This window comes from Xyrauchen texanus, chromosome 15 (genome assembly GCF_025860055.1).
Source record: "Xyrauchen texanus isolate HMW12.3.18 chromosome 15, RBS_HiC_50CHRs, whole genome shotgun sequence".
NCBI lineage: Eukaryota > Metazoa > Chordata > Actinopteri > Cypriniformes > Catostomidae > Xyrauchen > Xyrauchen texanus.
The window spans coordinates 13,188,692-13,205,018 of NC_068290.1; the positions used below are offsets into that span (position 1 = coordinate 13,188,692).

General features: G+C 40.5%; 2 protein-coding genes across 5 annotated transcripts in view; one reads left to right on the plus strand and one right to left on the minus strand.

The window, feature by feature from the left end:
- The window catches only part of LOC127655660 (calpain-7-like), a 301,204-nt gene that overhangs the window by 273,575 nt on the left and 11,302 nt on the right, over window positions 1-16,327 (plus strand). The gene's annotated exons all lie outside the window — the stretch shown is intronic.
- LOC127655661 (MAP7 domain-containing protein 1-like) overlaps window positions 13,715-16,327 on the minus strand; it is a 64,284-nt gene continuing 61,671 nt past the window's right edge. For all 4 annotated transcript variants that reach the window (XM_052143578.1, XM_052143576.1, XM_052143577.1 and 1 more), the window contains one exon: window positions 13,715-15,712. In XM_052143578.1, the coding sequence (XP_051999538.1) occupies window positions 15,702-15,712 (11 nt within the window). In that variant the 3' untranslated portion in view covers window positions 13,715-15,701. The remainder of the gene's footprint in view (window positions 15,713-16,327) is intronic.

The following is a 16,327-nucleotide window of genomic DNA, read 5'->3' on the forward strand; positions in this document are numbered from 1 at the left end:
TGCGGTTGCCAGATTGGACTGGCCACGTGAAAAAAGAGACCCCCAAACGCTCCAAATTAGGGGATAGATTTTATCTTCCAGTCTAAGAAAGGGAATGCCTCATGGGTCCCTTCCCTTCTTTGATAACCTCCATGAAGAGCTTTTTCGCTCATGGAGATCCCCTAAAAAAAAAAACGCTTGCGGGCTATCTCTCGCCAGGCTCGGCATCATCACTTAAGAAGCCCTCTCTCCCCTCAAAGCCTTGTAGGACAACCTCCACTTTAGTGGGAAGGGCTTATCAAGCAGCAGGTCAGGCTGGTGCTGCTCTGCACACTATGCTGTTTTACAGGCGTACCAGGCTGACCTCCTGGACGACCTGAGTGTGGGTGCTGCGCTTGACGAGCAAGCCTCAGACCCGCCTCGGTCCTGACTGAAGGGAGGCTCAAAAGCAAAGCGTGGCGAGTTGTGCTCCTCCTCCCAGGGATTGGGGACAGTCTCGCCGCCCTCGCCAGCCCCCAAAGCAAGACCTCAGGACTATAAATTCTAGTAAGAGAAAACCCTGACGGTCTTGCGCCTAGATTAGGGGGTAGCTCCCCTCGGGATGGGGCGTGTGCTTCACTTCACCCCTCCCGGTACCCCCTCGAAGCCCCTCGATTCCCGCCACCTCTTGGTGTTTCGGGTTGCAGAGGCTTCCGTCAAAATTGGGTGTTTTCGCTGTTCCTGCATTTTATTCAGGACGCAAAACACTCTACAACCCCTCAACAGGAAGTGTTAAAATATAATACCCATCTCAGAGATCCTGGCAGCGTGGAAACTTCTGCCGGATATATTCTTTTCTGTGGGTCTTATAAGGGCGTCAGGATTTAATTCACTCGCCGCTTTTCCGTGTTTCAACTCCTGGTTAAAGGGGCCATGGTATGTGTTCCCCTTCCAGAGAGAGAGTTAGGTTTCCACAACATGGAAAGTTCCTGAGGTTCACTTCCGGAGGCAAAGTCTTCCAGGGTCAGGTTCTTTCACTCAGCCTAGCCCTTTTTACCCGCAAATTCACAATGCATTATGTAGCGCTGGCTCCTTGCGACTCCGGGGCATCTGCATTCTGAATTATGTAGATGACTGGCTGATCCTAGCGCAGTTCCAGGAACTGGCAGTTCAGCACAGGGACATCGTCTTAGCTCATCTGTTTCTCTGGGGTTGAGGCTCAACGCCAAGAAAAGCGTCCTCTCTCCCACTCAGAACACTGTCTATCGGGGCATCGTATGGAGTTCAGTCACAATGTAGGCACAACTGTCTCCCGCTAGGATTGAGTCCATTCAGATCACCCTGAGCAAAGTCAGGCTAGGTCAAGGTTGCACTGTTATCAGTATCAACGATTTCCAGGTCTCAGGGCGACCGCGTCCACGGTGATCCCTCTGGACCTTTTGCTCATGAGACTGTTTTTGCTGTGGCCAAAAGCCAGGGGATTTCTTCCAAGGGCCAAAACCCCTAGGCTAAAAAGGGTTACGTGCCTCAGGCTTCATTCCCTTTCTATGTGGTTCAGACCCCGGTTTTCTGCCTTGGGTCCCACTCTAGGTGCGTCTTGTTGTTGCAGACTGCTAACGACAGACGCCTCCCTGACGGGCGTGGTAGCGGCCTTAAGTGGTCGTCCAGCTTAAGGGGATAGGAGGGTCGTCAGCTCGGTTGTCACAGTCACTGTCTCGGGTTGATGGCTGTATTTCTGGCCCTGAAATACCTCCTCCTGAGGCTGCCATGTCTTGGTGCGGGTGGACAATACAGCAGTAGCCTCTTACATAAATCATCAAGGAGACCCACGTTCTTGTCAGCTGTATTTCTGACACGTCGGATTCTCCTTAGGGCCCATTGTAAGCTCCTGTCACTTAGGTCAGTTATATCCCTGGATGGCATATACGGGAGCAGATTTACGGTCCAGACAGAAAATACCAACGGGGGAGTTAAGAACTCCACCCTAAGGTAGTAGTTGCCCAGAGTTCGCCAGCAAGGGTTTTTGCCTCTTACTGATAGCACCACGCTGGCCAAACAGGGCTTGGTTCCCGGAGCTAATCTCTTCCCTCGACGGCTCGCCTTGGGCGATTCCGAACAGGAAGGATCTCCTATCTCAGGCACAGGGCAATATTTCATCCCTGCCCCGAATTGTGGAATCTTTCATGTTTGGCCCCTAAGGGTACCAACAGAGGGACACAGTGCTTTCTCCTGAGGTTATCGAGGATAATTTAATATTAAATTATTATTTATATTGACAAGCCGGTTCTCGCCTCTTCCTTGACCATCCTTTCCCCTAGGTGACTGGCCATAGGATTATAGTGAGCCGCCTGGAAAACCATTTCCCAGCGGCTCCGTGGAATCAACAATTGTGTTACCTCCTCCTTTGTTTGAGTGTCCTGCGTCACTCTGTACAACCGATCTTTAATAACCGAAAAATATGGATATGAAATGGCGACACCCGGCCGGAGTTGATGACCACGCGGGACGCGAGATACACCCCGCCCCAGGGATGGGGGGGTGTACGTCATGCCGGTGGCACCCCGGCCTGAGATAAAGCCGGGAGGAATGTGGAGCGGAGGGGGGCAGGGCCGGGTCGGAATATCGCGCGCCCGGTCCCCAATCGGCCTGATGAGGCGCACGAGGGATAAAGGCGGCCGGTGACGATTGTTCGAGAGAGAGAGAGAGAATTACGGGCATATCCGTCATGTGTGTTTGTTTATGTGTTTTTGAGTTTTCATTAAATTATTATTTATATTGACAAGCTGGTTCTTGCCTCCTCCTTGCCCATCCTTTAACTGTTTTACATTGGCCGTAATTCTCTCTCTCTCAAACAATCGTCACCGGCCGCCTTTATCCCTCGCGCGCCTCATCAGGCCGATTGGGGACCGGGCGCGCGATATTCCGACCCGGCCCGGCCCCCCTCCGCTCCACAATGGGCTAGATACTTTGCTACTCCGGACTCTTATGCCCTTGAGTCGACATCTCAAGCTCATGTCTGAGACCTCTCGCGTTTTTGTGAGTACACTGCACAACCGTAGGGGCCCGGACAGCCCCAAGTGCAGCGGCGTGGGTATTGCGTTCTCCGTAGCGCTTAGCAGCGCAGCATCGTAGTGAAGCTTTTTGTAAAGGGAACGTCTCGGGTTACATGTGTAACCCTTGTTCCCTGAAAAAAGCGGAACGAGATGCAGCGCTGCTTTGCCGCACTGGGACGTCCCAGGACTGCTCTTCAAAAGAAGTATCTGGCGACACCTGGTGGCGTATCCATTTATAGCCTGGCGCAGGTGCATCTAATGATTACATCAGCCGAAGCTATAAATTCCGGTCAATGTTCATTGACGTGTTGCACACATTATTCAGCTCGGTTCACAGCTAGAGTTGTTCCCCGTAGCGCTTAGCAGCGCAGCATCTCGTTCCGCTTTTTTCAGGGACAAGGGTTACACATGTAACCCGAGACGTTTTACCTTGTGAATTTCATTGTGTGTGTTTTTTCAATTAAATGTACAGTAATTTCAAATCAGATGATTGCAACATGCTCCAAAAAATTTGGGACAGTCAAGTGTTTACCATTACAAAACATCACCATTTCTTCTAATAACACTTACTATGCATTTGTGGAAGGCACAATTTTGTTAAGTTTAGAAAGTGGAATTTCCCCCCATTCATCCATTATGCAGGTCTTCAGCTGCACAATTGTATGGGGTCTTCGTTGCTGTATGTTGTGCTTCATAATGTGCCACACATTCTCAATTGGAGACAGGTCAGGACTGTAGGCAAGCCAGTCTAGGACCCACACTATGTGGTTTGGTGATGTTCTTCTGGAAAAATGCCTGGCCCATACAGACACTGGCATTTGGACCTGACACTAATAATATCTTGGATGGTCTTTTTCCTCTTTGGCCCAGAGAACATGACGGCTGTGTTTTTCAAAAACTATATGAAATGTGGACTCATTGGCCAAAAATCACAGCCCCACTGTTCTACTTTCCATCTAAGATTAGATCAAGCCCAGAGAAGTAGGCAGCGCTTCTGGACAGTGTTGATGTAGGGCATAGTAAAGTCTTAGCTTGCATCTGTGTATGCAGCGGTGCATGGTGTTGACAAACAAAGTTTTACTAAAGTAATCCCAAGCCTATGTTCTTGATATCCATTACAGATGTGGGATTGGGTATCTCAGAAAGTAAAGATGCTTACTACCACATCTGGAGTCGCAAGTTCGAATCTAGGGCGTGCTGAGTAGGGCTGGGTATAGAGTTCGATACATTTTAGGCACTGACCGAATTGCCTCTAAACAACTGAGTATCAAAAAATGTATCGTCGTTCGGTACCAAATTTCAATACCTAAGGGATTAATCTCTTCATCGTGAGTGATAAGCATGTAGCATGCAAGATGTGCCCAAATCTAAAAGTGCCGGTGATTGGCTGTGGTTAGGCATCAAGGAAAAACACTACCAGCTGCCAAGACCGGGAACACGACAAATCTGATGTAGCACTTCAGAAGACAGTGCACGGAATAAACTTAAGATTGCTCTGTCTTTGACTACAAGAAGACCAAGCCGGTGCAGTCATCCTCTCAGTGTCCTGGCACAGAGCTTCCTTGAACACGCCCACTACAAGTCCCTTGAACATGCCCACCATGAATGCAGTGGCGCTATGACTGGGACTCCAACAGTTAAGGTTAATGTTTTGCAAACAAACCAACAAAAAAAAATCATCTAACTTGTAGTGGTACATGCTTGTGTACTTATTAAATTAACGTTTCTGTGCGCGGTGACATAGTCCTATAAACTGGGACCTACGTAACATTATATATTCAAGATCAAGTTTATCTCACATTAAAGATTAGTTATCTTGTTAAACCGTGCTTATCATTAGGGTTGGCTGAATAAACAGTTTAGCTTTCTTGTTTTTTTTTTCTCTTCACATTAATGTTATACTATTTTAACTTTATTAAAACTATTTGCACTGATTTATAGTGTTGGTTACATTTTGTTTCTTTGTGCTTTTTTGTTCCTTTGTTGGAGCTGCAGTGGCTCAGGAGTCTTTGAGTCTGTAAAAAAGTCAACAAACTGAAAAAATAAAACCAAAGTTTTTTTTGAAGTAATTTGTAATGTTTGTAATCTTGTTAAATCTGATTTCCTAAATATGGTATGGAAAAAAGTATCGTTTAGCAACGATAGTTTGACCCAGTCTGGCCATTCTCTGTTGTTCTCTCTCATCAACAAGGCATTTCCGTCCACAGAACTGCTGCTCACTGGATGTTTTTGGTTTTTGGCACCATTCGGAGTATATTCTTGAGACGGCTGTGTGTAAAAATCCCAGGAGATCAGCAGTTACAGAAATACTCAAACCAGTCAGTCTGCCACCAACAATCATCCATGTGATTATCTAATCAATCAATGGTGTGGCAGCAGTGCAGTGCATAAAATCATGCAGATACAGGTCAGGAACTTCAGTTAATGTTCACATCAACCATCTGAATGGGGAATAAATGTTATCTCAGTGATTTCGACAGTGGTATGATTGTTGGTGCCAGATGAGCTGGTTTGAGGATTTCTGTAACTGCTGATCTCCTCATGCACAACAGTCTTTAGAGTTTTTAGAGGACAACAGAGAATGGCCAGACTTTTTTGGAATTGAGGTTGTAACAGTATATAATGCAAATTGCTGGAAAATCAACCCAAAAATGTTTTATACAGTATATAACATAACCATGTCATGTAGAGCGGAGGACGGCAGGGCCGGGCTGGAACAACGCACACCTGGTCCCCAATCAGCCTGATGGGGGCACGCAAGGGATAAAGGCGTCCGGGACGATGGTTCGAAAGAGAGAGAATTACAGGCAGCTGCTCTGTGTGTTTATGTTTGTGTGTTTTTGGTTCAGTTTATTTTAAAACTATTATTTATGTTATCAAGCCGGTTCTTGCCTCCTTCTTTCCCTTATACCCCCTTACAACCCATTTTTGCATAATAAAGTGATTAAATACTTTACAAATAAAAGGTACTTCATTTCAGTTTCAATAAATTTCTTTCTTTATTATTTGGAACTTAATAGATGCAAAACCAAACGATTATTTGTAATTATGGCATCTTGTACTGGCATCAGTATAAAAACTGCTTCACATTATATAACATTTTAGTTGAAAACAAAACTCAAATCAGTAATACATTACGAATATGACAGGATGAGCCACGTTAAATACCATTATAAAATATATGCACACTTGTGACAATGTGACCGCACATCAGTTGTTTTCGTTCCAAGTTGAGTCTACACCGGATGCGAGCAGGGCACCACATCCAAATCTCTCCTGTTATAATCAATGAAGAAGCCTGTAATAGAAGCTCCTGGAACACAGTTGTTTTTGGTTCAGACTTTGTAAAACATGCCGTGGAGATACATCGGTATAAATGGTATAGCAGAAACTCTACAGGCACATTTCTCATTATCTCATCCAGCCCTAATCCACGCATACTGTATGACTTTCTTTTGCAATAATAATGAGTCACAGAGAACATTGAATAAAGATGTATATGTTTCTAATAGAGGAGTCTGGATCAAAGCCATGATAATGCTAACTGTAAACCCCCCAGGGCCAAGAAACAGCAATGTATATACATGCCACGAGCGATGTTAGGATGAGATCTGAGAACCAAGGACACTGGGAATGTTAACTCTTAGATTTGTGAAAAGAAGCGGGTGGGATTGTTGGCATCTCAATTAGGAACTATGGCTCATCGTGCCTCTGGTTAATGCGGTTAGGCCAGCCAAGCGACCTGTGATAGAAATCTGATTCACCACAGAAGACCTAGTTACCACAGAGGGTGTCCAGAAGACAGTTTATTTATAATAAGTTGTGGCATGCCAGTGCAGTGTGCAATGAAGTAAGCTATGGAAAATCCCCAGGGGCAGTGGAGGAGATAGAGATTTAATACCCAGAAATATATACACAAGGCAGCTGCCTTCTGCTGTCAAACCAAATCAAGAATACGATTATGATGTTCTGCAATCCTCAATGACAAAATGGGCAACGTTTCTTTGTTCCTGTATGGATGCCTGTGAATATTTTATCATTCCATCATCTCATAATGTTGAATTAACTTTGAAAAAATGTTTGCCTACAGCTTCGACCATGATAAAAGGTTCTCTGTCAGGCCTATTAAGTTGAGGTGAGATAATTTTCCACTACTAACCTGAGGAAGTTCAACTCTTTAAAGGACACAAACATTTATATTACATATTTCTTCTGAGAATTACAGAAAGTTTTAGACTTGAGCATGCCATTCAACCACAAGGGTGGGGACAAGTGCATTGGCAACCAGACAAGTGTGGCCGAAGTATATTTCCAATCCATATCGCTGTGGATAGTAGTGGAAGCTGACTTGATTTGAATCATCAAAAACAAAAAGTGATGTTTGTTCTGAGAGATTTGGCATCTGTTAAGGTTTGACACTTGGTTTGATAAATTATTTCTCTAATGCAATGATATTCATACATTTTTAAGTGTGTGGCCGCTTTACATGCAATAGATTTTTCAAGATTTTTGCAATGTGGAAATCTTCTCAATTGTTAAACTCATAAATGCAAAGTGATTCATGAGAAATGAAAGAGGTGTTTACATGAGTCCTGACATAAAAACACATGTGCTTAGACATGTGGTTTTGTTTCTTTTGTCAAGCGAACTTTTCATGGCTTTCAGTGTTATAACCAGAACTTACTATAAGGCCAGTACAGACTTTTGTATGAGCCCTAATCTCCACAGCTGTGGGACTGAAAAGGATATTGCAGTCTGAGTTTGTGAAAAATAAGAGACAAATATCAACATCCGTAGCTCAAGCCATCATCCTCTCCCTAAATCATCTTTTATATGACAGAGTGAATCTGGGACAGATTTAGAACAGTCCTGCTATGGTAAGAAGATTTGAATTTTGCCACAGCATGCAAAATTGAGAAGACAAGATTGATTAGACAGCTGCTCAAATTTATAAGGTCACTGCAAACATTATGTTAATGTCAGTGGGTATCATTCACTTACCGTGTGTATGCACATATTAGTGCGTAAAACCAGTGTGCGATCATTTTCACGTAGAAATCATGATTTATCAATTAATTCACAATTAAATTGATTCCAAATTTGTGATAAAACAAAACCAACTGAAACCAGATTCATCAACATAAGTGCAAATGTTTGCACCAAATGTACACACCTGTTGTGAATCCCATGGAAATCTTTCTACGCACAAAAGTACTCAACTTGCATTTATTACTGATTGAGACTGACTGTGCTAATAATAGTGTGAATGGTTTACATGGGATAATAAATAGAACAAAAGTATAAAGGATTGGTCCTACAATTGAATACAGTTGTCGTATCATCAATTATCTAAAATTGTAGCAGAGCTTTTCTAGAGCTGCTGCTGTGTGCTTGCTATCCTGTGTTGGATCTGGCTACTCTAGTGTGGTAGGTGATCCTCATGGCTCCAACACAAACACCCCCGACCTTTCCACACACTGTCCAAAGTTCCTAAGTGCCTGTTCTCAAGTGTCTGTCAGAGTGCAGTAGGTTTTATGTGAATATTGACATATCTATGCTTGTGACTCAGAGAAACTCATTTTAAACCGTAGGAGGTTACACACATTGAACTAAACCATGCCTGTAGAATAACAGACATAATGTATCAAGGCAATAAAGAATCAGTAGGTGTGTCGAAACTTTGACATGTGCAGTTTATGTAATGTTTACATTTGACTGTTTAATATAAAGACGGTGGTAGAAGTGCTTGGTGTACAAGTTTGGTTTCAAATTAAGCTGATTGGCGAGGATGATCTCCACTGAGTCATAATGGGAGTCATAGTTCTAACAGGCAAGCCAGTAAAAACAATCAGCAAGGTTTTAAGCTGACCATGAATCTTGTGGTGGCAAATGCTCTCAATAGATACGATAAAATAAGAGACACAGCTGTTGTTCTCCTGCTGTGACATGTCACTCTCTAGCCAGCGAGCAAAACTCAATCCTGGTGTTATATAAATGAATCACGACTTCTTAACACTAGTTAACTATGAATCTCAAGTTGAAGACACAGATGAATTTGAAATATGATGTTTGTTTGAGACAAGCATCCTTTGCGTTCAACTCACTACACTGCATGCAACATTCACAGTTTATACAAATGTGAGAGCTATGCTTGTATCCTACAACTGCTACTTTTAAAAAGAATATTCCATGTTCAATACAGATTAAGCTTAATAGACATCATTTTTGGCATAGTGTTGATGACCACAAAAAATTATTATTTTGACTCGTCCCTCCTTTTCTTTAAAAAAAGTAAAAAAAATAGAGGTTAAAGTGAGGAATTTACAATGGAAGTGAATGGGGCCAATTTTTAGGCAGAAATGTAAAGCATATAATGTTATAAAAGCACTTTCATTATTTCTTCTGTTAAAACTCATGTATTAATTGAGCTGTAAAGTTGTTTAAATCATAATTTTTACAGATGTTTATAGGTTTAGAGTTTGTTGACATTACATCATCATGGCAAAGAAGTTGTTATTGGCTATAACTTTACACAGAAAAGGTTAGTAAGTGATTTTATCACAGTAAAATCATTTTAATACACATATTGTTAATGTATTGTGGCTATAATTTTTAAACAGTGGGTATTCTAACGTTTATGGATTGGCCCCCATTCACTTCCATTGTCGGTGCCTCACTGGAACCCAGACCTTTGCTTTTTTTTATATTTAAAGAAAAGGAGGAATAAGTCGAAATTAATGAATTACTATTATTATTGGTAATCAATATTATGCCACAAATGCTGTCCATTGAGCTTAACTTGTATTAAATCCTGAATATTCCTTTAATACTTGAATAACTTTCATTTTAATCTCTATCATGAACAAACATTATATGATATTTAACAGAACAGTTAATGTACATGTATATATGATTATTAAATGGAAATTATTTAAATGGAAAGATCACCCAAAATTGATAATTGTTATCATTAATTACAGTGAACACTGACTGAGGCTGTCAGTGCCTAACATTCTGCCTAAAATCTCATTTTGTGTTCCATGGAATAAAGAAAGTCATACAGGTTTAAAACATGAGGGTGAGTAAATGATAACAGAATTGTCATTTTGGTTTAACATTTCCTTTAATTATGTGAATATACATTCATTTGTAATCTTTTCATCATTATATAATGTAATAATATATTGATAATGTTAGTAAAAGGTTATTATAGTTGGAGCTATGGCTCAGTGGGTAGTGCATGTGCTCACGACAGCCACTGAACTTGTGAAGATGCAGATTTGAATCCAATCTGAATCATATCTCTCCACTTTCCTGTCTGTTATTCACTATTGAAAGACAATAAAATAAAATAAAATAATAAAAAGTGTTATAAAAAAGGCTTTCTTTGTCAGCTGTTTGTTTTAATCTAAAGTTATGATTCATATATATGTAGTTTATTTATGAGTCTACAAACAGAATGTCGCATTCTGCATTTCACAAGTGTGAATCATTCAATATTTCTTCCACTCATGAAGATGGCACAATGACTCATGAGAGTAAGAATACAGACACCAAATGGTATTACCAATTTAGGTCCACAAATGACCAAGAGAAAGCCACATTGGTGTCGATCTGTTGCTTGTTCACAAAAGCCACCTTTGGGTAATCTGTGGTCTATTTTGAAAAGAAGACCACAGATTTCCCAGCTGTTGTCCATTTACCTCCTGCTGCTTGGTGACCACAAATTTGCTACCCCCATGGCGTTGTCCTCCTACAATCTTACATTTTCTCCAAATACCTTTTAGTGGTTATTTGAATTGGAATGAGAACACAACAAAATCCAATGCTGAATGCAAAGTTCTTTAAAAATATGTCTCTCACCACGAGAACAACAAAACAGGTCTGCTTGGAAAGTACCCAACCAATAACAATTTCCAAAGGGCTTATTTTGAGCACCAGCCATTCTGCGCCCTCACATCAATATGCCATCAAATGATAACAGCTGTGGGAAGGGGCCTTGTTGCCTGGGAGATAAGGGAGCTGAGAGTGAGTGTGAGTGAGAGAGAAAAGGGCTGGGGACAGCAATTTGTTTGAAGTCCTTTGATGGTGTAGAGACTAGCAGTGTGTCGCAGTGGCTATATACACACACCCAGAGCCTGACTGCATGATAACCCTTATGTTCCTTTAAAAGCGATGGTCCAAATTATATGTTTGCCTTTCAGTAACATTTATTCGATATCTTTGGCTCAAAAAGTCCAAGGGTCAACGTCAATAGCTGGAGTAAAGAGAAACTATATATAATATATACAACTAAAGGTGCATTTTCTAAAGTGTGCTGTGTCAAAACACGGCACCTCATTATCCCACTAATGTCTTCAGTACACTGTCCCATGTCAAATGAGCCCACCCCATGCCTCTAAAATATTGTAGTGCAGTGAAATGACTGTTGACCCTAAGGGGCCACAATAGGCCTTAGTGCATTGCCCCAAATCAAATGAGCCCATCCCTATTTCTCTATGATATTCTGGAGCTGTGATATCGCTGGGGCATCTAGGGCCCCATTAAGGGCCTTAGTACACTTCCCAGAGTCAAAAGAGTCAACCCCCAAGTCTGTACAAGGTTCTGGTGCTGAGATATGGTGTTCTGGGTGGTTGCTAGGGTGTCACTAAATTTGCCTTGCTGTCCCAAGTGAAAAGAGGTCACCGCCATGTCTCTACAATTTTCTGTTTCAGAGAAATCCATCCTCTCCCTACTTGTCAATATTAAGTCTATGGGCTTTTTGATGTTTTTTCAAAAACGTCAAAATTCACCGATCACTTATAAAAGTCATTGCTCATCTCTCCTCATTAAGATTTGATTCAACCTCATTTATGGGTGTATGACAAACAGCACGTTTAGAAAAGGGATAACCCAAACTGGGTTAGGGATTTTGTAAAATCTCTAAATGAAGGTCAGAGCAATAGTAATAGTGAACCCTTGCTAAAGCAAGCACCACTAACTATGTTTTACTTTTTTGAAGAAGATTTGTTTTTCCCAAGCAAAACTCACAACTGCAATACCAGGGTGTTGCTGTGCGGTTAAGGTGTTCTGGGGTGTATTTAGCGTGTTTCTATGTGGTTAACTTACTTGGTGGTTACTTACTGTTTCAAGCCAGAAGAGCCCACCAACAAGTCTCCATGATATGTTGGTTCCTAAATATGGCTCTGTATAAGTCATTGGGAGTTTTTTGCCTAATTTATTGTCCGATTGCTTAGAAAAGTCATAGAACACCTCTTCTCAACAAGCCGCATGCTTATTAGTGTGCAAAATGGATCATTTTCACTCAATATACCTTTATATATCTATTATTAAAAGAACATCTCACCTAGTGAAAAAAAGGTTAAAGTTTATAGGGTTAACAACAGGGTCAACTAGGGTTAATTGTTAGGTCAGCTAGATAGTTGGTGGTCTTCCTCTAGGACAACTAAAAAATCTTAATAGTCTAATTGTATTCTCTGCCAGAAATATTTTCTTTTTATCTTTTATGTAATTCTCATGGGTTATATTGACCAGTCATTTCTTAATGTGTAACTCAAGACTGACCCTGAAGAGTTGTACATCAAAGTGTCAAAGGCTTTAAGGCACATTTCCCCGTCTCTCACATTCAAGCTGTTCCAGGACTGTTTGAGTGACATGACCTTGCAATAAAACAACCCGTCTTGTTGCTTCTGTCACATCCATACCAAACATATAACTTACATTGTCCCTCATTCTTTGTGAATTAATTCACCACCTTGCATTGCCTCCATGCTATAACTAGCCACTGACATCTTCCTAAAAATACCCACTCTTAATTTTCTTGCAGGACAACTCAAGCGGTACCCGCAATTGGAGCAATCCCCACGGCAACAACACAGTATTAAAACAAACCTGTCATTTGTGGGACCCTATAAAGTTACAAAGAATGCAGGACCAGGAAATATAGCCAGCTCCATACTTCAAATTATTTTTTGAAACAGAGGCAGCAAAGAAAAATAAATTTTGGCAACCAGTCTGAATGTCTCTGGGTGAGAGAAACCTGATCAGCAGGCAAGTGCATTAATGTTTATTTGCTGCCCTCTGCTGAATATGAATATGGCAGATTTCTCATAAATGGACATCAAAGGGATAGTTCACCCAAAAATTAACACTCTCCCATTATTTACTCACTTTCATGCCATCCCAGATGTGAATGACTTTCTTCTGCTGAAAACAAAGATTTTTAGAATAATATTTCAGCTTTGTAGGTCCTTTCAATGCATGTGAATGGTGACCAGACATTTAAGCTCCAAAAATTACATAAAGGCAGCATAAAAGTAAACTGTATGACTCCAGTAGTTTAATATATGTCTTCTTAAGTGATGCAATCACTTTCAGTGAAAAACAGACCAATATTTCAATCTTTTCTTTACTATAAATCTTCACTTTCACTTACAGAATGTGAAGTAAAAGTGGAGATTTATAGTAAAAAAGGACTTAACTATTTATCTGTGCTCAACCACTGGATCATATTGATTACTTTTATGCTTATTTTATGTGATTTCTGGAACTTGGAAGGTCTGGTCACATTCACTTGCATTATATGGACCTACAAAGCTGAAATATTCTTCTATAAATCTACGTTTTTGATCTGCAGAAGACAGTCATACACTCCTGGGATGGCATGAGGTGAGTAAATGATGAGAATTGTCATTTTTGGTTGAACGATCACTTTAATAAATAGTAACCTCTGACACATGCTGTCTTATATCATGTCTACATCTTACAGACCTCAACATGCAAAATAGCATTATTTCCCTTTCCTTGCATCTTTATTCCATACAACGAGTGAATGGTGTCTGAGGCTGACATTTTCTTAACAGCTTTTGTGTTCCACAGAGGAAAGAGCTGTATGGGTTTGGTACAACATGAGGGTGAGTAAATGACAGAATGTACATTTTTGGGTGAACTATCCATTTAAGTATTATACTTGTGAATTTGTACTGTACATAGAATGAAGGGATTCCCTCTTTAAGACGTAAAAATGAAAATTTGAATTTGACCTCAGTCAAGTCAGTCAAGTATGGCAGTCACATCTGTGAAAGCCATTTTGGTGGAGTGCCAACAATATCCTCTTCTTAACATAAAAATTGGAGTATAAAGAGAAGGGTAACCACGGTATTTGATATTACAAGTCATTTAGTGAGATGTGAGCAGTTAAGCATGTTCTGGGGAGAGGCAGAAGAGAATAGGCATACATCCTAGTGGTATATGCCGCAGTATACAGATGGCAAAAGCTCTGGAGGATGTGCACAAATGTCAAAAGGGATGTATGCTTGGCAGGAAGTCGGGAATAGGCATGTAACTCATGGCTTGCTGGCCTTCTGGAAAAGCATGAATATAATGCTGAGTCATCTTGGAGCTGGTTAGTTTTCCCAAAAGGATTTACATTACATCTATAAAACAGATCATTCCAGTTTCATGCAGATTGGTACAGTAAATAATTTGCCAATGTCATAAAAAAAATCATACACTGAATTACATTTTTTTAAATAAAAACAATTTCTGTCCTCCCATCATAAAAATACATATTCTACATATTTCTTTTCTGTACAACACACTTTCTGTTAGCTTTGAAAAATTATTGGTGAATGGAGAAATGCTACTTGATCAGACTTTAGAATAATTGCAAACACATTATAATAAGGTTCTATTTGGTAACTTTAGTTTAATAGACTCAGAAAAGTACTATTATGCCTCTGACACACAACTAAAAAATTTTGCACTTACACTCAGTATTAGCAAATATTTTGTATAAGACAGAATAAATAGCCAGACTTTAAACTTTAAATTGCAGTTGCAGCAGTAATAATCAAATTCAATTTAAGGTCAGTTGTCTCATTAGCATGAATTATGATGATTAGTCTCTTTTGCATATTATTAATTAGATATTAATATTACTATTTAATCACTCAAACACACACCGAACATTTGTGCAATGTCCCTGTTGCCTTTTAAGTGATCTCGCACAAGATATACGTGTCTGTATCTGGTGCAACACTATGGCATTGAAATGTTCTCACTGCGAGGCAACATGAAAATTAAAACGTCTCATCATCACGAACATAAAAAGAGGAGGTCTTTGAAACAGTGGAGTTCAGACACAGCACTCCCTTTTCATTCTGTTTTATTCCACAGATCGTCTCCTTCCATTGTCCAATTTACATTATTCACATATAACTGTACCCAGTAGTTACAATTCTCTTCGAGTTAAATAACTAAACATTAAAACAAAAAAACATCCAAAGCACTTTTGCGTTCAACCCATAATAGCATGAATCATAACAAGGATCAATAATGTTTGTCACAAGCCTTTTTTTAATTGTTGTATTGTGGTGGTCAGAATAGAAGGCATGAATTGGACCACCACAAAGTGTGAGGTCATACTGAGTAGAGACTTGTTGAATGGTGAGTCTGATGCACGTTGGTGGGACTTGTTTTGTTCAGCTCGATTGTGTAGCTTCCTTGTAATTTCCATTATTTGCCATAAGAGAAGCTTTGATAGTGGGGTTGCTCTGTACAGTCTAAACAGAAGTCAGTTTTTGGGTTTGGCACAGGTCTGTTCATGCTGTGCTTCTTTCAATCAGGTCCTTCAGTTAGACACCAACCAGGGACTCACAGGTTTAATTCTTTATCCAACAGTACAGAACCTCAGAGGACTTCTGGAGGACACAGAAACAATGTGGAGGTTACAAAAGGATATGAAATCAATGCATGACAAAAAAGGAGGACCAGATAATACTAAAATAGATTTTTAACAACAAATTCATCCTAAATTCTGCCCTGTTGGAAAATCCAACTAAACCCAGCTTCTATTATTACACAAGGTTCCAACATCTTTTCATTTGTTTGTGATTTACTGGATAAAGATTTGTAAAAATACTTTATAGAGATTGCACCAACAAAGAGTCATTTTTAGACTATACTGTATACTCATTGAACACTTCATTAGGAACAATATGGACTTCTGCTGTTATAGCCCATCTGCCTCAAGGTTCGACGTGTTGCACATTCTGAGATGCTATTCTGCTCACTACAGTTGTACAGAGTGGTCTGAGTTACGATAGCCTTTCTGTCAGCTAAAACAAGTCTGGCCATTCTACGTTGACCTCTCTCATCAACAAGGATGTTTTTGTTTTTGGCACCATTCTTAGTAAACTCTAGAGACTGCTGTGCGTGAAAATCCCAGGAGATCAACAGTTACAGAATATACTCAAATCAGCCAGTCTGCTCCAATCATGCCATGGTCGAAATCACGGAGATCAAATCTTTTCCCC